The sequence below is a fragment of the Takifugu rubripes genome, chromosome 10 (genome assembly GCF_901000725.2).
Source record: "Takifugu rubripes chromosome 10, fTakRub1.2, whole genome shotgun sequence".
Lineage (NCBI taxonomy): Eukaryota > Metazoa > Chordata > Actinopteri > Tetraodontiformes > Tetraodontidae > Takifugu > Takifugu rubripes.
In genome coordinates, this window is record NC_042294.1 from 2,313,088 (window position 1) to 2,334,555 (window position 21,468).

The following is a 21,468-nucleotide window of genomic DNA, read 5'->3' on the forward strand; positions in this document are numbered from 1 at the left end:
GCTGACCTACATTTCTGTTCGTAGATATTTTTCTTACCCTGTTTATCGAGTTTTACGTGTTCCGTGCGTTTGATAAACAGGGCACCAGCACATGGGTGTGAGCTAGCGTGACTCACTTGACATTTAATATTTCTCAGCAGCACATGTATCGAGCCTAATGGCCCCCGTGGATGTGCTATCATGTTACTGTGAGAAGGTCTTCCATGGATCAGAGCTGTGCTGATGTCATCCTCTGACTTCTCATTAGACGAAGACACCTCTGGAGGTCAGAACCTGATACCGGAACGCTGTGGCAGGCATGACATCATCATGTGTGATGATGGGAGAGGAGAGGAAACCATGACCCAGTGGGGTGACAGAGGCCGGTCATGTGATCATGTTGGCCTATAGCAGCACAGCTAAGATGTTAACCTAATGATTGGACGACCCCCTAAGTATGATAGTTTGTCTGTCTATAATAGTAACTGGAACCACAGAATTAGTAAGAATACGCTTTTTCAAAGAGGAAGGTTTTAAGTAGCTCTTTGGTCCAGTAGAAGCTCACTGAGGCTCAAAGGTGCTCACATAACCAAATATTAGGACCTGCAGCATAATTTGATCCAAACCAACACAGTAAAAGTCCCCTGCTGACAACAGCGAGGCCTGAAAACAAGATAAAAAGGTGTTGATGCCCTTTTGGCATCAAGAGAGGAGTCAAAGTGTGAAGAGCGAAGCTCTCAAATGAGCAACAGAGGTGTGCACTTAAAATCCTGCTTGTTTTTTAAAGAGTGCACAAACATCTGCTGAGGACCAGCAGAAAGGACTCTCAGGAATGATAACAACACTTAAAGCCACTTAGCAACGATAAAAAGTTATTCCATGTCTGCAAAGCAGGTTTTATTGAACACATTTAAAGTAAGAAGAGACACATTCCTGATTTTTGATTTCTACTCAATCTTCTTTATTTCTCCATCGTTATCATGTTGTTATTGCGTGAAGTATTGACTCGCAGGACAGAAATGGGCTGTAAAACACCGATGAGAATCATATCTGGAGCAGAATGACTTCAACCGTGATCACGTTTTTCCTTCATTTCCTTGGCTGATCCCCACAATGATGCGCCGTTGTGGCTGCTGGGAGGATAATTCGCTTGAACTGTTGAACAAAAACATTCCCGTTCCTGAATATGACATGTGGCTGGGACTCCGCTCCGTTTTCCTAACTATAAAAACACCATTTTTGCTTCTTCTTGTGTGGTCCCACTTAAAATCCGTGGACGGCTCTGGCCTGGGTGGTTAGGGGGCTCTGTGACTTGGTGTGGAGCCTCCGGTCTGTCCGGGTCGGGCTGGTCTTTGTGGCGGTACCACCTGTGGTCATGGACCATGACCTCGCCCCCGGCCTGGTGGGCCCCCAAAGGTGGCATCTTCTTCTCCTCAGGTCTCGGTGCCCAGCCATGTCTCAGCTTGTTTGTGTGTGTTTGAGTGTGTGTATACATGTGTGTGTGTGTATCTGTGTGTGTGTCCTTTTTCTTGATTCTCTTGTTTCTCTTTCTTGTTTTGATCCTTTGTGAGGCACTTTGTGCTACCCAGTGTATGAAAAGTGCCATATAAATAAAGATTGAATTGAATTGAATTAAAATCCTCTTTCTTACATGATGAGTTACGTCTCCGCTCCACAACTCAGACGATCTCAACTCTGCGTCGCCCAACGGTGTCGTGTGATGGGTTCGGATGTCCACTAGTTCAGCTGTGTAAGGAGCTCCTGCAAAGTCAAAGGATAATTTACCGGATTAATTCTCATTTTGGTTGTGAAACCGTACGTCATGGCTTCTAAACGGGCCCGCAGATCCAGCTTTTAAACCTCAGTCATGCTGCGTTCACGTCTAGCCCGTGGGATCTGTTAGTCGTGTGGTTTTCTGCATGGATTAATTAACAGAAAGCTCCGTGAGTCATCTTTGTTTCTGATTTTGGTCTCTATTAATAAAACTGGCCTGACTTGAGTTTCATGTGGATCCAAACTCTTAGACGGACCGCAAGCGTGACTCATCTGAAATGATGCGTTTCAGATCAGGACCGGTCAGAGTTTGTCCTCCCCCACTGCACCTCGGAGCGAAGATGCTGCTGGTTCCATTACAGAAACTGTGGGTTGATATTTGTTTTTGTTTTAGCTCTCAGACTTTCTCCGCATTAGCATAAACCAGTTTCATAACATCGCTGGAGAAAATGTAGGAGTGCAGCGAAGAGCTCTGCATCGGGGGGGCGCCGGGTCGCGTTTGACTGGAAGAAAACTAGTGGAAATCAAGCGTGAGCATGTTTGGATGCAAAATGTTTGCTTTCAGAGAACTTAGCAGCAGAGGTGAAAGGAGGGAAGGATTCTTTGCTAATTCAGCGTTCTGCTGGTGCACGTTTGAGATGAGGATAAGAATCATTTTCACTTCCGTTCAGGATATCAAAGGTAAACAAACAAAAGAATAGGTGAGTGCATGAAGCGTGATGGAGAGCGCTGCCTCAGATTTTAGTGCTAACAGCTTTAATTAAATCACCCGCAGGCGTTTCCGTGGGTGAGCTCTTTCTGCCGTCTCATGGCAGCGTGGCCGAGCTTGACGCGGCTGATCTTCGTAATGCACCCTCCTCTGCAGGGGTCATAAATTAGTCTGAAACAGAGAGCGGGCGGCCGCTGCCAACCTCATCTGCAGAATGAGTGAAGCGAAGCAGAAAGAGGGAGGCTGTGCTGCAGAAGTCTGCAGCACCGGCTCGTCCTCGCTCAGCCTCGACTGCATCTAGCGGCAGATAATAGTGACTGATGGGCGCTGTTTTAGAAACCAGGCTTAATTAGAATGGCTGCGAGTGCTGAAGTGTATTAGCTTTCTATTATTGTGGCGGGTGAATGATAAGGAGCTTGTTTAGTCTCTGAGAAATTTCTCTGCTTTGTGCTGCCAAAACGAGATAGGACATGAAACATGTTGCTTTTTTAAAAATAATTTCCAAATAAATTTTTTTCCCCCCAACCTTCTGAACCGTTAAATACATTTCAGACAAAATACTAATTCAATTCCCGCTGGCAGAAATGATCCTCATCTCTCTATCGTTCTCTGAAATGACGTCTGTGTTCTGGTGATTTGAATAAAAGTGTGCATTTATTTAGAACAATATCAAATCAAAACCACCGGCCCTTTCTTTTGCTGCACTTGCGGATGCCTCCTTTTCCCAATTTTGTGTTGAAGACACATCCCACATTCACCAAAATTCACCACACTTCCCAACATGTGACTTTACTCAGCTAATTCCAGCTAACTGTCACCAAACACAGATGCAGCAGAGATCTTCTTCTCGCTTCAACACCTTCGGTTATTATTTAATAGCTGCCGAATTTAATCAGCGGAGATGGAGGAAGTGGGCCGGATTTAATCAGCCACTTCCTGCGGCTCTTCCTGGCTCATTACAGCAGCAACAGGTGAGGCTGATTAACCCCGCACAAACCGCACCTTCGGCGCGCTCTTCCTCGCTGGCCTCGCCCCTCTTCATCGCCTGATGAATAGAAGAGGACTCAGGACTGAGAGTCAAACAAGGTTCCACCACCAAGCTACCAGTCCAGGCCCGTCTCACATCTGGATGAGAGCATAAAACGATGCTAATTTATAATGTTGCACCTTATTTTATTGCCTTAATCTTGACTAAAACATATTTGTAAAATGTTGCGTTTAGGTGCCGGAGTAAAGCCCAGAGGATTCTGGGAGATTTGCAGAGCTGTTTGCATCATTTGTTATTGAGGCAGATGGGATTTATAGATGTAGGCTTGTATTTTTTCATTGTGTGCTATCACAAGTTAAATCAGGCCAGAAGGCCAGAGCGCAGGAAGAGACGCTTTAAGGCTGCAGACTTATGGGACTTATTTCCTCGGCAGATAGTCAACATTCCCCGGACTGCTGTATAAACATGTCATGTGACGCGGCTTTGCCCCGTTTCCCCTCTTTACTAGCTGATGTCTGTAGGAACTGATGCCAGTTTAACCCCCCTCAACCACGAGTGCGCACGTGCAAGGTTTAAAATCTTATTAAAGACGGACAATGTGACTGACACATGTTGGAACGTCGCGTATATTAGACCCGGGGTTGTGATGGAATAAAATCCGATCCGATCCGATCCGATCTGATCCGATCCGATCCGATACGATACGATACGATACATGTAGAAATGGCAAATTTCTTTCTCCCTAATCTTTTACTCCACATTCCCCCTCCATGTCCTCCCCACACATGGAATCAGGTTGTTCTGTGTTGCCGTGGCGCCACCACAACACCCCAAATACAGTCAGAGAATAAAAGCTGGGTTTGTGCAACACAGCAAGGCTGAGGAACATCCCAGAGTTTTACTGAGAGATTCAGCAAGAGGGTTTGAACACTAAATGTCCTGTCAGGTGTCTCCTACACACACACACACACACACACACACGTGTGCACGTGCGTGCTCACTGAGTAAGCAGGCCAGATGGAAACACAGCGTGTGCTGTTGGCCTTTCCCTTTATTTCTCCCCATATCTTCTCCTTCCACTGTCATTTATCACATTCCCCCTCCATCTCTCATCCTTCCTGTCCTTCCTCTCCTTCTTTCCTTGTTCTCCTTCTCCCCGCTCCCGCGACCTCACCTTGGTTTCACCTTTTCTGACATTTTTGTTCATTCTTTAAATTAGCACACAAAGCATGCCAAAAGCCATTGTTCATTTATCTGAGGAGCGTTTCTGACTCAAGGTCAACACTGAGCACACTGGGATCTCTTTTGGGGGTGTCGGCTGGTGGTGGTGGTGGTGGGGGGGAGGTGTCTTTTACTGGAAATAAGAACAGCATCTAATCGAATCAGCACAAGAGAATGAGAAATGCTTATTCCTTGAACTCTTTCAGTTGTTCGTGCTGTAAATATTGATTACAGGTTAAAGGCAATTAAACTAATGGAGCAAAAACCTGGAGATCTCTGCCAAAACCATCCTGGCACCGGTGAGCAGAACGGAGGGCTGGGCTATCACTTAAAGAGCTGGCCTACAGCAAAGGAGCGCCACAATTCACTTAATAGAAAGTAATGCAGATTACAGAGCAACGATCAACATCCCGCCAGCGTCCGGGATGTTCGAAGCAAACTGGAAACCAGTGATGACTGGGCGACGCAAAGTTGCTTAAACAACAGCGACTGATGTCACAGCAGTCAGAATCTCAACTCAGCTCAACTCCATCACAACTTGTGGATCATGGAAAAGTAGAGAGAACCTGAGAAATCTTCCATTCCAGAGGCTTTTTAAGGAAAGGAAGCATAAAAGGAGACGTAGCGCTTTGTTTAAGGACCCTGAGCTCTGCTCCTGGGAGCAGGGATCTTCCTCTGTAGTCATGTATCACTGTCAGTGATCCCAGTCGATCAGTGATCTCCCAGGAGCAGAGATCCTCCTCTGTAGTCATGTGTCACCGTCAGTGATCTCAGTCGATCAGTAATCTCCCAGGAGCAGAGATCCTCCTCTCTAGTCACGTGTCACCGTCAGTGATCTCAGTCGATCAGTGATCTCCCAGGAGCAGAGATCCTCCTCTCTAGTCACGTGTCACCGTCAGTGATCTCAGTCGATCAGAGATCTCCCAGGAGCAGAGATCCTCCTCTCTAGTCACGTGTCACCGTCAGTGATCTCAGTCGATCAGTGATCTCCCAGGAGCAGAGATCCTCCTCTGTAGTCACGTGTCACCGTCAGTGATCTCAGTCGATCAGTGATCACCCAGGAGCAGAGATCCTCCTCTCTAGTCACGTGTCACCGTCAGTGATCTCAGTCGATCAGTGATCTCCCAGGAGCAGAGATCCTCCTCTCTAGTCACGTGTCACCGTCAGTGATCTCAGTCGATCAGTGATCTCCCAGGAGCAGAGATCCTCCTCTGTAGTCACGTGTCACCGTCAGTGATCTCAGTCGATCAGTGATCTCCCAGGAGCAGAGATCCTCCTCTGTAGTCAGTGATCTGATCAGCTGAGATCAGCAGCTCAATCTGAATCTGAAGGATACAGTCAACGTAATCATGTGGGGCGGAGCCAGACTAGTCCTGCTGGACACCGTACAACGCGCGCACACACACACACACACACACACACACACACACACACACACACACCATCACTCCTTAAATATTTATACGATGCTTTGACACTGAGCCTATGTCAGGAGAGCGAGCCACATGATGTGTGTGTGTGTGTGTGTGTGTGTGTGTGTGTGTGTGTGTGTGTGTGTCAGGGGTAATGGTCAGCCAGCCAGACATTCCCTGAGGGTCCAAACTCCCATTTCTAGCTCTGAGTCCATTTTCTGTTCATTCTCCACACGTTCCCACAGGTCAGGACATAATTGACTCTCTCTCTCTCTCTCTCTCTCTCTCTCTCTCACACACACACACACACACACACACATGAATCCACACTGGACAGTAAGTAAAGATAATGTTTTTTCAACATTTGATCAGAAATGTTTCTAATGTACTTTTAAAATGAGATTTTCTTTGTAATTCTGCTGAGATATCTGACCCCCCCCCCCCCTTATGTGCACTATGTGATGACCTGCTGTTTACTGTGAACCACTTTCAGTCAAATCCACCTCTGACTTTTCCAAATAAACCAACCCTGGTTGTCCTTCCAGTCCCCTCATACGCAGGAATGTAAACTGGTTTCACCTAAAGTAAACACTGGCGGCCTTGTGGCTCCTCCAGTTTCTCCCATAACCCCCCAGTCAGACATGTCAGGAGGTCTGCTGGGATGGACTCGCCTGTGGCTAATCTCAAACTGACAAGGGTTCATGCTTCTTCAGTGTATACGTGCTTGTGTGTGTGTGTGTGTGTGTGTGTGTGTGTGTGTACCGGTACATATTTGCACTCCATCTACATGAGCAAATGTGAGTCATTAAGCTCCTCCTGGGACCCGTGCAGCTACGTGTGTGTATGTGTGGGCTGTTTCATGCAGGCTAATATTTCTTATTTTCCTCATTTCCTAATTTGCTGTCTTGTTCAGGGGCCGAAGTGATAAATGATTTGACCGATTTAGCAAACAGCACGAACCTGTAAACATCGGGGGCTCCGAGATGCCTACTTACTTGGAATTTCAGTGGTTTAGAAGCACAAATGCCCTTTATGTCTGCGAGAAAGCTACAAAAATCCTTAATGTACGCGAACTAATGGAGTCAAAGCACACGCGTGTGCTCAGAACTGCAACTGACAAATGTAAGTGAGCCTTACATCCAGAAACAGAGGGACACAAACCCCATTAAATAAATAAGAAGAGGACAGAGACATGTCAGTAAAGGAACTTTACGCATCGCTGGTATATAAGACACAGACGTCTAGAGTACAACATCCCAGGATAAGTGACATCATCATAAAGGGATCTATTTGGATCGAATATGTGCTGCAGTATCACCCTTGAGCATTTGCTTCAGCTACTTTTTATTCAAGGTAACACCTACAACACTAACAACTCTCTGGAGAGCCGACAATCCACATCTTACATAAGCCACACCTGCTCACGCCACACTACTATTACTCCCGCAGTGGTGTTAAAGGCTCACATCAGCCCTCAGCCCGGTGCTGGTGCGTTCACTGGCGTGCACAGTCTAAGCGTAAGAGAAGATGCCTGTGACAGGTGAGTCCTCCAGGCTTGTCGATAGCCAACAAAACCCTGTGTGAATGTATGTGGATCAGACACACAGCAGCAGGTGTGTGTGAAGGGAAACGCCAAGAAACCCACAATCTTCAGGTGACATACAAAGATTTCCTGGTCATGGATATTAACCCTGAAGATACTGTGCTAGTGGGAATAAATTATAGTGATCTGTGGATGCAGAATGTGCCGCCTGATCAAAAAAAATATGTATTTTTGTATCAAAGCAGCACCAAAAGAGGCTAAAAGTGCAAACTGCTGACACGTTTTTATGCTTTATAACTGGACACAATTCAGTCATGCCTCCTTCTCCTGTGGGCACACACACACATACACACACACACACACACACACACACACACACACACACACACACACACACACACACACTCTTCGTGCAGACATGTCAGTAGAGCAGCGCCAGGTGGGTAAAACAAGGACCCCTCAGACTGCAAGTCAGGATTTAATTACTCTTTCAAACAAATGCCTATTTATTAGGTACATTATTATTTTCCCCAATATTAGTATGTGTCACTCCAAAATGCTTGAATCTTTGACCTTTTAATCATCTTTCAATCATTTTAGTCATAACTACCAAATTAACAATTCAAGCTGCTATATTTTACTGTTTAAAGGTCCCAAGAACTAAAGAACTAATAACTTATTAATAATCAACTGCTATTGAATAAATAAAACGCCCCAATGGTAATAAGTAGCTAAGATGACTGCAACCATCTTTTGGAAAATTGATTCGAGGTTAAATTTCAGGTCCTTTTTCCGTTACCAAAGTCAGCCAGCAGGGGGGGATGTCCTTCTCCCATCGTCCATCTTTAATTACCCTCTTTGGTGAGTGCTGTACTGACCTGCATCACGCCAGTACCTAAAAACCGCAGCCCAACATCTCAACACCTACCCCCAGCCAGTTGCCCCCCATCCTGGACCTTTGCCTACTGGGAAGGACTGAAGATGCAGTCACCATAGCTCTGGACTCTCACACCTTGCCGAAGCCGACATGCACGCCAGATGCTGTCTGGACTTTACCCCCTCCCTCAGCACCAGCACCAGATCCGGTGTCAAAGCTTCCAACGACAAATGGTTGTGCGGCTTTCTGACCAACGGTTCCCCGATATCCCCGTGGCAGAGCCAGGATGTGTATCCTGATTACACTCAACACGGTGGCAGTCGTGGGGAGATCCAGAACGTGAGGACGGCTGGACACAGATGTTAAAAACAAAACTTTGGAACGAGGTTCTGGACTAGAGGAAAAGGCAGAGAGGGCGTGAAGAGGCGGGGACAACAGGTCGACCAGTAGAAGGCTAACAACCCCTCTCATATTTAAAGCCTTCTTGCCCTTGGCAGACTTGGTGTAAAGGCGAGAGGAGAGGCTGTAAACTTGTTCCTTCTTCTGAGATGCAGTTAGCTGCACACGCTGGGATGAATTATAACGTGTCTCTGCTGACCCCCCTCTGACTCAGAGCAGCATTTCCTACCTGGAGAATGTCACGCCTGTTGAGTCAAATTCTCCTCAATTACGGCACTTTCTCCTCCATGTGCAGCCTGACACCAGTGGAAAATATACAGCACTGCGGGGCTTTTAGGAGTGCGGGGTGCAAACTCATTCTGACAATCTCCAGCAGTGTCTGGGGTTGATAACACCCCCCAGTGTGTCCAATTTTTCAAGGTTTCATAGGGTTTGGACATAAAAACAGTCCCCAAGGCAATCATAAGAGTTAGATTTTATACCCCTCTGTACTCTGACTCCATAAAAGTCATCCTCCCATAACTGGCAGCGCCGCACCAGCAGCAGTGTGTTAGACGTTATGGATGGCGATTAGCTGGTTTTATTTTCTTTAAGCCTATCTGGTGACTCCTGGCTACACGAGCCGCTCACACAGAACGGGCAAAGCCGCATCTTCTTAATTCATTTCTGCGTGTAATGATCAGGTTTTTATGATTATTACTGCTCACACAAACGCGCTGGCACGAGCAACACACTCCTCCAGACCAAACTTTAGCGTTTCCGCTCCTCCAAAACCGCTTTTTATGAGCTAAACTGCTGTAACTATTGTGTTTTGAGGCACTTTATCTTATCCTTGTTTGACTTGTTTGACAACATCTTAAAAAGGACAAAAAGAACAATCTAATTTTCTTTAACAGCCTAAATACATGAAGTGTTTTCTGCAGCTAGTCGGTGGTTGCAGGTTTCATGTTTCCAGTCTTCTGGCTATAACTCATCAATTTGCACGTCTTGTAACTATGATCATTAAAAACAGGTCACGATTTAATCCAAATTTCAATCCATTGAACCTGTGTGATGCAGGTGCTTAGCCAGAAGGAATGAACCAAACGGCCTCCTGCAGCTCGTCCTTGGTGAAATGAACATTTGGTTCTCTTTTCCTGACATTGCGAGCTCAAGCTGCCGTCCAAGTCTGTCGTTAAATCGTTCTTCATTTGGCAGCAAAGAGAGTTTAAAAAAAAAAAAAAAGTGTTATTAATGATTCTGGGAGCTCGGGCTGAGTAATTGGCCCCAGATTTTCTTTTCCAGAGGATTTGGAGCTGACTGGGCCCATTTGGAGCTTTTCTGAGTTTTCAGAGGAAATTTCTGGGCTTTTGTGTGCAGACTTGCATTGTTTTGCCAATAGAAATGTGTGTGAAAGCGTCCAAGCTTCAAAGCCGGATTAGCTAATAAGCTACCTATAGAAGAAGAGTCTGGCGCTCACTCTGCTCCCGTAAAGAGGTTACAGTCGAGTCCGGCGTCGCCTCACTGAAACCCAAACTCGGTCTTGTTTATAACCTTGTAGACGTCATTATGAGGTGATAAATATTTGGTTTGAGGTCTAAATAAAGCTGTGAAAAGTCATTCAAGACATAATGAGGGTCTGGGGAGCTGCATCCACCATCAGGTTGGACCAGGATGAACCGGCGCTCACAGAAGCTGCAGCCTGGCTGCCGGCGTCAGGCTCCACCAACAATCCTAGCCTGTTCCTCACCACGTGCTCCTCATGGACGTCTGCACAGATATATTAGCCTCTGCCTGGAGAACGGGACGTTGGAGAAAATGAAGGGGAGCAAATGAAGGAGTCGGCGACTCCTACATGGTTTCACACCTCGACGCATTGGTCACCTTTGCTTAACGGCGTGGTCGAAGCAGCTTTTACTGCTTTATCAGACTGTGAGGCGGCAGAATGTGGCGACAGTCTCTCCCTCTCTGCCCTGCAGCGATGCGCTTGCAAAAGCTAGGTCACACAGCTAAAGCTCTTTTCACCTGTGAGGGCTCCATCTGCGTACCAAATGACAAGTGGGTGGAGAAGGATGGAGGGGAACAGGAGCGAGGGAGAGAAAGTGACCAGAGTCCCACCCTGGTGTCGGCGCTGTAACAGAGACAGATTGCTGTGGGAGGGACACGTCCCATTTCTGAGTAACACAGGCAGCAGATGACAGCAGGATTTCAATAACAGAGTCTGATGGAGGGATGGTTTCCCCAGAACCACAGAAGAAGAACTCCACACGCCCCTTCACAGCGAACATCGCCGCCCTGCTGGAGCCTGGTGGGACCTTTACGGCATAAAGCGATCGTGCCTCGCTGTTGACGGCTGCTGTCTGGGTTTTATTATTGATCTTTGTGGAGGCAAATGTTTTTAAATGACAAAGCCGCGGATCAGCTATCCAAGCCAACGGTTTCCTGGAACAGCTCCTTCAACCGGCTATAATTCACTGCGCTGGCACCAGTCTGCCCCCGTGGTACAGCAGCCTGGTTACACCCCATCCAAGCAGAACATCTGCCCTGCAGCTGGGCCCAGCGCTCAACACCAAGCCTGACAAATGGCAAACGAGCCAATAAAATGATTCACTTCCACCTGGCCGTCCAAACGAGCAGCTGAGCCGCCTCGTCGGCCATTAGGCATTGATTAGGGGCTTTACAAATTACCTTTCATAGCGGCAGATAAAACTCCAAGCACCGCCGTGCTTCCAGTCACACCGGGTCAAACAGATAACGGAGCAGACGGTAATCGGCAGCAAAGACAACAGCTGGGTTTGATTGGCAGCGGGCCGCCAGCGAGGCACAACGGATCACCAAAAACTGAATGGGAGCAATCCTGCACCATTACCGGCAGATATTACTGCTGGCTTTTGGAATGGAGATTTAAGGAACTGAGCTGAGTCCGTCCAATCGGGACACGGAAAAGTGTGCATGCATAGCGGCACAGAGAGAGAGAGACAGAGGGACGGAGAGGGGGGGGGGGACAGAGGGACAGAGGGACAGGCAGAAAGCAACCTGACCCTCTCAGGGAATAAAGTTTTAAAGTCAAAATGGATCTACCTCCTTTAAAATCACACAGTCCGGTTTAGGATGTGACCCGTACGTTTGTGCTGTGGTCACATGACATCACCCCCCCCCCTTCACACACACACACACACACACACATAAAGATCGCAGGTCGCTTCATGACTCAGGGTCAGAAGCAGCAGGTGGACTTCCTGTGATGCAGCCACATGGGGCTGCCAGGAAATGACACGTTGTCTAGAGAGCGATTCTGCCAGCGATCACTCTGAGACACACACACACACACACACACACACGCACACACACACACTGGTTGTTGTGGTTCATCATGGCCGATGCTCATCTCACTCTTGTCTCTATATGATCTCACTGTTCTGGACGAGGTCAGAGGACGTAAACAAATAAACACAATCCCAGACGGACTCTTTCTGGGTAGAAGTGTGTGAAAATGGTGCCTCCAGTGTAGTTTGAAGTGTGGCATTTTCTGAGATGTTAATCGTGAACAAATGGGTTGTTTTGTGGTTTTGAAACGTGTTTTGTTGGGAAATGTTGCTTTGGGAAGCTAAAGGTTGACGCTTCCTTGACCCCCACAGTCTCCCAACCTTCTGTTGGTGCAAACTTTACCAGATTTGTAAACATTTGTTATCACTTTTGCCCGTACAAAATGATCAAAACCACCAACCTTCGCATGAAGCTAAAAATGTGACTGGAGTGTGCGAAACCCCAGCAGATGCACGGGACCCTTCGGCTGCAGACACGCCCAGTTTGTCCCCAGTCTCTGCTCGATGACGGTTTAATCCCAGTCAGCAGATTCTGCAGCAGCATCCAGAGTCCAGCGAAACATCTGACCATGATCATTAAGCGTGTCTGTGAATGATTCTCTTCACATCCGCCTCGTCCTCCTGGTTTCTTTTCTTTGAGAACCTTTTGCTTCCAATTATCATTTGAGAGGCCTCAGAACGCCCCTCCTTTAACGCGATCATTCGACTGAGAAGCATCTGAACGATAATGGTGTTCCCGTGGCGTATATTTAGCTCATGATTATTCTTTTGCTCAGAGCTCATTTAGCTAACACGAGATTCTGGAAGCAGGAAATGAGTGATAACCTCATGCGTGTCTCTGCACAACTGATGCTTTTAATACTCCGAATTTTACTTATTTAAAAGCGTTTCAGCTTCTTCCAGCCCTGAAATTTAGTTTCAGCCCGTAAATTAACTGCAGCCTTTAACCCGATCGGTGTGATCAAGGAGAGATTCATGGATTTCATCAGCTCCTTTTCAAACTCCTGCAACAGAATCAGTGTTTGTTAACGATATGTCAGAAGACTCCCAGTAATGTCAAGGTCTTACCCGGAGTTGTGTTGTCCCTCACCATCACTGTCTGAAGAGCATGGCTGCAGCTGCGGCGCCGTCGTTGACCCCGACGCCTCAGTGTTTCCGTGCAGGCAGATTCCAGTGAACAACGCTCCTGCTGCATGTTGAAATGTCTCGGAACCACTGACAATTGACGTTTCCATCAAACCAGCCAGTTTCCCCACATCAGTCAGTCAGGTCGGGCTCTCTGCTTTCTGGCCTTTTTGTCTGCAATAAACGTAACCCTAACGTCAAGATTCAGAGTCTTTGGACGTAAAATGTGCGATAGCTGCGATGTTTTGATGCTGACATCATGACTTTAGTGGCCTGATCTCTGGCTGACCCCTAAACCAACCTGGGGGTCAGTGGTGAGAATAGAGGTGCTGCTCCCGCCCTGCTAGCATTGGGTTATTTTAATCAAATAGGACCTCCATATCACATGAATCACACTCCAGCAGCCCTTATCAAGCCCCCCCACCCCCACCCCCCACAGGAGTGATGATTCATTACGTAGCATTGGTAAATATTTTCATTCAGCACTACTGCACTGACTCGTCTTGGACATCAGTTCCCAGAGGCAAAATTCGCGTAAGGAATCAGAAACTAATGCTTAAAAAGGCTCAAGACGGTTTGATCTGCTGAGTTATTGCTGTTTACTGAAACAACGCTTCTCCATACAGTTATTACCTATTCATTAAAGTGTCATCCTGAAAAGCTGGAGATGAGTGGCAGACATTCTGTCTGGATGCTTCCCCTGCAGGGTTCTCAGACTGAAGTCATGAACTAATGTCAGGGGAAAAAAAGAAGAAAGAAATAATCCTTTGGCCACACTAAGTGAGGCAGAGGGAGGGAAGCAGTGAAATGTAGCTACCAGCACCAGTCGACCTACTTCTGATTCTGAGGTATGGATTGGTTAACGGCTTTTGGCCGGTGGGGGGGGGGGGGGCTCGTTTGCCAGAGTGGAAGTATGTTGGTGCAGAATATCTGTTGTACCCAGAAAGAGACACTGAGGAACATATCCCTGAATATCTCTCTCTTTGCATTTCCAGTGCCTTGCTCTGCAGCCACTGTTGACGCCACGTATCCACCAGGGGGAGCCATTTGCCGAACAGCAGCATTTACAACGTTGTGTTTAATTTAATATAGAGTGGAGAAAACCATCCATCCATCCATCCATCCATCCATCCATCCATCCATCCATCCATCCATCCATCCATCCATCCATCCATCCATCCATCCATCAACTGGCTGAAGGGGAAGAACATGTTATCATCTAATTCAGGACTGCCGTGCACAGAGCGTTGGCCACGCCCTCACATCCACGATTATGGGACACAATTGAACTGGGAGAATCTATGCAGACAACATGCATCCATCACACAGCCGTTACAGCGTGTGTGAGTGTGGTGAACCTTCAGGAGTTGGAGACTCAGCTCACTTGTTCTGACGCCTACATCCATGTTGGGGGTGTATACGACTTTGGCCAAAGGCCCGCTACTATAAACTCTATGGAGACGCCATTTATTCCACTCTGTTGAAAGTTAAACCTGTCAGGAAAACAAGCCTCCGTCAGACCACACGGTTTATTTGTCCGCGTTAGGATGCCGCACACACGGGCTGACAGATTTCTTACCTAAATATTTCTTGTTGCTGATAAGATGCTGCGTTATGGGAAGATCCGAGGAGATGTGCTGTTACCACCAGAGGCGTTTGTCCTGTGCAGCAGCCAGACGTGCAGGCTGAGGCTCTAAATGCCTGTTGATTTACATGCATTGTAGCTGCGGTTGGGTGTGGGACGACACAGACCTGACATGAGAGAAGATGAGAAAGAAAAGGAGGAAGAAGGGAGGAAGAGGTGCAGGCAGAGTGACAAACAACCAAGATGACAAGGACATATCAAAAGCAGTCCAGGATACAAGCAGAAAAGAGATAACCATAAATCTAGGAGTGTGTGCATGTGTGGGCGCGTGTCCCGGGATGGTATTAATAGCAAAGGAGGGACACCGCACTATGTCAATGATGTAAGAGGCTGGTGAACAGCAGAGCAGCCTCACAACCCCTATAGAACACAGGTCAAAGGTCACATCTCTTTGGTAGAACAGTAGGCAGACAGCACAAAATGCTCCGAAGACACCAGATGACCAGGGACAGCATCAGCTTCCCAGGGGCCGCGGGCTCCAGTGGCTCCAGAAGCCCACCCTCAGCACCATGAAATGTAACCGGACACACCCTGAAAGCGCCAGCTGGGGCTCCTGGGTCACCGCCGCCCGCCTGAGGTGGAGAACATTCATTTATCTGGTGCGGGTGAAAAAGCTGTGGAGGACGTGTGAAGCACTGGGATGTAAAACAACCAAAAACCTCCCATTTTGACACTGTCAGACCGGAAATAAAGCCCGAACAGGGTAATAACCATTAAATATGAGTAAAAGGAGGATTTTTAATCGTTTTGGCAAAAGAATAAAGAAAAAAATGATGATGAGAAGTGACCACTTGGTCGAATCTCCATGTGAACGAAATGAGCTCAACTGGGTTTCTGGCCAGAATAAAGTAGTCCAGTGCTACAAAAGGCTGCTGCTGGAGTGGGGCAGTTAGTGAGGGTGCTGCCTTTTTATTATTAGGCTGAGAGGGGCTGTGAAGACCTGCTGCCAGGAGATCCAGGAGGTCTGACTGGGAGCAGATGCAGCAGTTATGAGGCTTGTTTGGACAGACAGGCTTGAAGGATTCTGGCAAATGCTCTGTGCTTTTTGGGAGCCAGAACCTTTCAAAAAGGCATTTGGGATTATCAAGTGAGAGAGGAAATCGGTACAAAGGGGACAGGAAGAAAGACCCAGAAGAGGGGAGAATTAGGAAGGAGGAGAGGAAATCTGTGTGAGGAGCAGAGAAGGAGAATGAGACCAAGTTTCTGCTGGAACTTTTATTACACTGGAATTGAATCCAGACGTGAAGACAGGGGATAATTCAAATGTCACTGCTGAGCTTCTTAGGAGGCGCTTTCGCTGTATTTTTGCAGTTTATTTCCAATAAAATCAACTTCAGTCGACATCAATGTCAGTGCAGGAGGATGAGGATGACGCTAACGCAAACTCATGAATCCTTCCTTTAGACCTGTGTCTGCAGCCGTTTCTGGGGTCCACCTGGGCCTCTGCGCAGAGTTTTGTGAATAATTGGACCTGCTTCGCCTCATATGTGGGTTATTATTGGTTGGCAATTGTGTGTGGTCAGGTCACAGCGGCGAGGAGGAGACACGTCTCTCACGTTTTTGAACAGCGTTTGTTCCAGAGTTTCCTCCAATATTAAACATTTTACATCTGAAAACAAGCCTCTTTTTTATTCCTATAACACCAAGCAGCTGCTCCCTCTGCCGAGGCTTTCCACCGACAGGAATTGGGAGGCATCAGGAGACCTTTACACCCTTTCTCCACGGTTTTCCTTTGATAGCGGCTCAGCGATGCCTCCAGTCACAGCAGGAGATGCCTCGAAGGCTTCTGACTACTGAAAACGTACAAATAACATGATATTTTCCACACCATTCGAGCGCTGGGGCCTCAGGAGATGAAGAGTAACGAGGACATACTTCTGGGACTCTGTCAGGCACTAAAAACATTATTGGCCCAGTTTCTGCACTTCCATCACAGAAATGACAGTGAAGATGATGTAAATCAGAATACGGATGAGACGGAGCCGTTCACTGGTCCTGTGGTCAGAGCGGTCTCCTGTAATAGACCTCTCGGTGTCTGTGGGTCCTGGATAATGTAAGTGTGTGTACATGTGCTGTTTTATATAAAGTATCAACAGTATTGTATGACTCAGACTGGTGGTTGGTGTTTAGCAGGCTAGCGCGACCGCGATGACACTAATCTATCTCATTAGAACTGGGTGAATAAATAAAGCCCAGTTTCAGTATGGAACAGACATTACTAAGTGGTATACATCAGAGAACCACGGTCCTTTTTTAACTAAAAAGGAAAAAAAGGAACTCCAGGCATGAAATCAGACTGTGATGATGACATCTGGATGAATGATTTGTTTTTAAAAATGCGCATCACGTATTTGACAGTAAGTCTGATGACTGAGAGGGGAATCATCTTCAAGTGCAGGAAACAGTGAGACGGCGAGACAGTGAGACAGTGAGACGGCGAGACAGTGAGACAGAGTTCTGGGCTCCACCCTGGGCCTCATCGCTGCCCTCTAGCGGCTGCACCTGGTAACAGAAGCAGTCAATAATACACCAGGCTGCTGTGCTCTTGTAGAATAACACAGTCAAGAAAATAACCCTTGATTAATATTCGATCACTAGAAAAAACAATCGGTAGTTGTTAATTCTTTGTTCTCAATTTCTGATCGAAAAATCAAAATATGCTGTGAGATTGATACAATCGGATTTAAAAGGGACCTTGAAAAATAACAACAATAATGCTGTGGATCCATATTAAAGGTTATATTGTCCTTTTGGTATCTGTTTTTAAACGCAACCACTCAAAGCTGTATAGAGGCGTTCGGATCCGGAGCGGGACGGGTTGGGGGGGCGGTGGAGCCAGGCGGCGCATGCGCAGTCGGTGGGAAAGGCGATAGAAAACGCGGAGCTATGCCGCGCGGTGAGGAAAGCGAGCTGGACGCCTCCGCTTGGAACAACGGCCGGTGCACCGGAGGTCTCACCCGGGGACTGCGGCAGGCTGCTGACAGGCGTTAACAACTAGAAATCCCCGGGGGAAAATCTTGCTCCTCATCCGCGACAGAAGCGGCGGAGCGGGCGGTCGACCAGCCCGCTCCTCTCCCTCCGTCTCCCCCGCTCCGCTCTCCTGCTTTCGGCTGCGCAAGAGCGATTCCGAGGCGATGTGGCCGCTCAGCGTGTAGGATTTCTCCGCGTCCTCCAGACTTGAAGAAGAAGAGAAGAGAAAACGAACAGTGTTTGGGGCAGAGAGGGGCGACAGCGGGCTTCACTATGGTTTTATTGACGCTCCGCGGCAGGAGATGTCTTCAGAGCTGCTGTCTATGGACGCTCAGCTGCCAGTTGTTGCTGTGGATTATATGCGCCGTGAACGCGGAGGAGCAGTCCTTCAATGTGGAGGTAATAACCGGAGCACTTCAATAAAGCACCTATTATGTCCCCCCCCCCCCTCGGTCATTATTCGCAAGATGCTCCTGAGGCTGATGGTCGTGCACACTTCGCCGTCCACGTTGAAACAACAGGGTCTTTGTGAGGTGCACAGCTGTGCACTTTCACCGCTTTATCTCATGTTGGGAATCTTGCACGGGAAAGTTTGAATGGAATGTGAGCTACTGAATTGTAACCCTTTGCAAGTTTGCGTCTCTCCCCGTAGTGACAGATATGGTGGCTAAAGCCTCCCGGTGGGAACGGACAAAGAAAATCCCCGGCAGATTTGGTGGGTAATGAGAGTCATTTGAGTTTAGTCAGCTCCCATCCTGCCCAAACACACCCGTGCAATTCAATCCTCAGTCCACAAACATCACCAGCATCGACGCAGGGAAAAAAAATATTCCACAAATTCCTCGAAACATTGTGTTAGCAGCAGTTATTCCACCAGCAGCGGCTCCTGCACGACGGCGCTCCGAGATTCCAGGATCCAGGTGGACAGCCAACCAATTCCCACTTTAAGAAATCAGCCTGGCTTTGATCGGGGACACATCTGTTGGTTTGAACATCTGCATTGTGCGAGCTGTTGGGCTGGGATCCATCCTAAACTCTTCCTTTGCTACCTGCTGTCTGTCACACACCGTTTGAGGGACACACACGTGCACACAGCAGCCAGTACCACACAGGAACGTTGGCACGTCTGCTGACAGCCATTTAAGTCCTGCGTCCACTTGATTTGCGAGCTTGGCGTGCCTGACTGGCCAGCAGCCTTAGTCCAGATGCTACAGGTTATTCAGTGGAAACGTGCAGCGCGCTCTCAGTTCACAGCCTCTTAAGTGATTAGTCAGGACAAAGATCAGGTGTCAAAAGCCATAATCCCCCCTCACCCCCACCACCCTTTTGGTTACGAGACATAAGCCCGTCCAGGCACGGCAGCGCTCTTATGTTAGCGTTTGTGGACTTGAATTTCCCTGTGTTCCACACTGGCGAGGGAGCCAGCTAGCTGCGCTGGTTGTTTTTGCAGATACGCGGTGATTGCTTGTCGATGTCGGGGCTCCCGCAGAGCTTCACACAACGCTCCTCGCCTTTTTTTCTCTCCTGCTGACAGGATGAAATGTTGTGGGGAATCCTGCAGTTTGATGCTCCTGTCAGACCGGAGTGCTGCAGCCTTCCAGAGCCGGCACAACAGACGCTGGCGGCGGCTAACCTCACCGCCCCTTAAACACTGTTGCGGCTGGAGAGGGCGCCCTCACCTGAAGACCTTGAGCTTCCCTCACCTAAACCAGAGTCGGGAAGCTGCGGATTCAGCCGGATTTGGTTTGGGCGCTGAAACGGCTCCTGACTGAATAAACGAGGGCCATAAAAGTGTCATAAATGAGGAGGTTGTAGCAATATAGCGATATTTCCCGTCCTCCTGTTTTGGTCTCTGGTCGGCGTCTGATGCCGCCCACAGAAGGTGAACGTCCAGTTGTTGCTGCAGAAATGTCCCAGTGCTCCTCAGCAAACTTTGGTCTCTCTCCAGAAGAAGCAATTTCCATGACAAATGAGACGATGTCATCAGCAGGGGGACAGGCGGACGTGACTTTTATTTTCCGCTTCAGTCGGTTTTAAATGAGAAACATAACGATTTTAGCTCAGCATCCAACTCATTTTGGTGTCATCTCTGTTGTGGGTTTGGAGACTGTCGTGCTCTCTGTGCCATTAGATTTATACGATGCATTTTAATTAAAAGTGAAAGGGTGGATTTATTTAAATGCATTTTTCCTGTCTGACTCCATCTCACAGTTGGATGGAACATCACTTAATATTGCATAAGAGCTTTCCTCTGCACGGTCCCACAAACAGCCACCCTCAACTGCACTCAGCCATCCTCCCATTTAAGCTAAAGTGGTTGTTTGGAACTGGTGCTTTAAGGCTTTCAGTTAAAGATTTGACCGTATATTTAACAGATTAAAAGGCCAAGTGCACTGCTGAGACTGATCTCTGCGTTGGACGGACGCGACCTCATCACGCTTGTGCTTTTAGCTTTGAATGCTCCCTGTCATGGGAGCAAACTGGAGTCTGCAGAGTTGCATCTCGTGGCGCATCGTGCTGGGCTCTATTTCTGGACTCCACTCATTTCATAGTATCTGAAATGGCATCACTCACAGATGTCGTGTTCCCTATTCCTTTTAGCTCTCGAGATATTTTGAGTCGCAGCTGATTTTTCTTCAAACAGAAGCTTCCTCTCACATCGCAGCGCCCCCCCGATAATGAAAGTCCCTCGTGAGCAGAGCCCTGACTTAAACAGCGTTTCAGGGGAGCATCAGGTGCAGAAAGAGCTCGAGTCGTCCCTCGATGCTCTCGAGAGACAGAGCAACGTTGTAGTCGGGGATAATCGGCTGTGCAACAAAGAGCCGCTCGCCCATCTGTCATCGCATCCCATCTCAGATGGGGAATGAATTAATGAAAGTTGATTTGTGCTGACTCTGCTGCTCTGATTCAGCTTTTCTGCAGTTTCTGCCTCCCTAAAGTCTTAAAGTGTCTAAAAAAGTCTGAAAGCCACAGCTGTGTCATTAACGTAGCTACAGCAGGCCCCCTACGATTGGACCAATCGGAGCGAGAAAGTTCTGTTTCCGTGTTGTTAATTAATCTAGTGCACCCGTTAAAATGTTTGTCATCTCGTTTGGCTGAGTTCAACTTTATTTATATAGAAACTGTTCGAGTAACGTGTGTGTGTGTGTGTGTGTGTGTGTGTGTGTGTGGGGGGGGGGGCTTTACAGAAACCTGTGGCCTGGCCCATTATTTGACCCAATAGTTTTTATGGAGAATCATAAATGTTGAGGTTTACATTATCTTAGCATGTTGCTAATGTCTGATTCATTCCTGTCCCATTCCAAGTACAGCTCTTGGTACTTTGCAGAGAGCTCTTGAGTGGCCTAAATAATGAAGGGTGCACTTGTGAATGTGTGACAGAGGAAGCAAGTCTTCCTCCACAGACTGTTGAGCAGCGTTCAAACTTTACACGCGGCTAATAAAATGCCCCCACATCCATTTCCCCCCTCTCAGACGTGCACGTGGTCAGAGCTCAGAATCTTGAAGGTGTCAGGCAGCAGC

General features: G+C 47.7%; 1 protein-coding gene across 2 annotated transcripts in view; it reads left to right on the plus strand.

Moving 5' to 3' along the window:
- Positions 1-17,818: 17,818 nt before the first annotated feature.
- The window catches only part of LOC101070441 (matrix metalloproteinase-16-like), a 36,146-nt gene continuing 32,496 nt past the window's right edge, over positions 17,819-21,468 (plus strand). For both annotated transcript variants that reach the window (XM_029842834.1, XM_003967803.3), the window contains exon 1: positions 17,819-18,345. In XM_029842834.1, the coding sequence (XP_029698694.1) occupies positions 18,220-18,345 (126 nt within the window). In that variant the 5' untranslated portion in view covers positions 17,819-18,219. The remainder of the gene's footprint in view (positions 18,346-21,468) is intronic.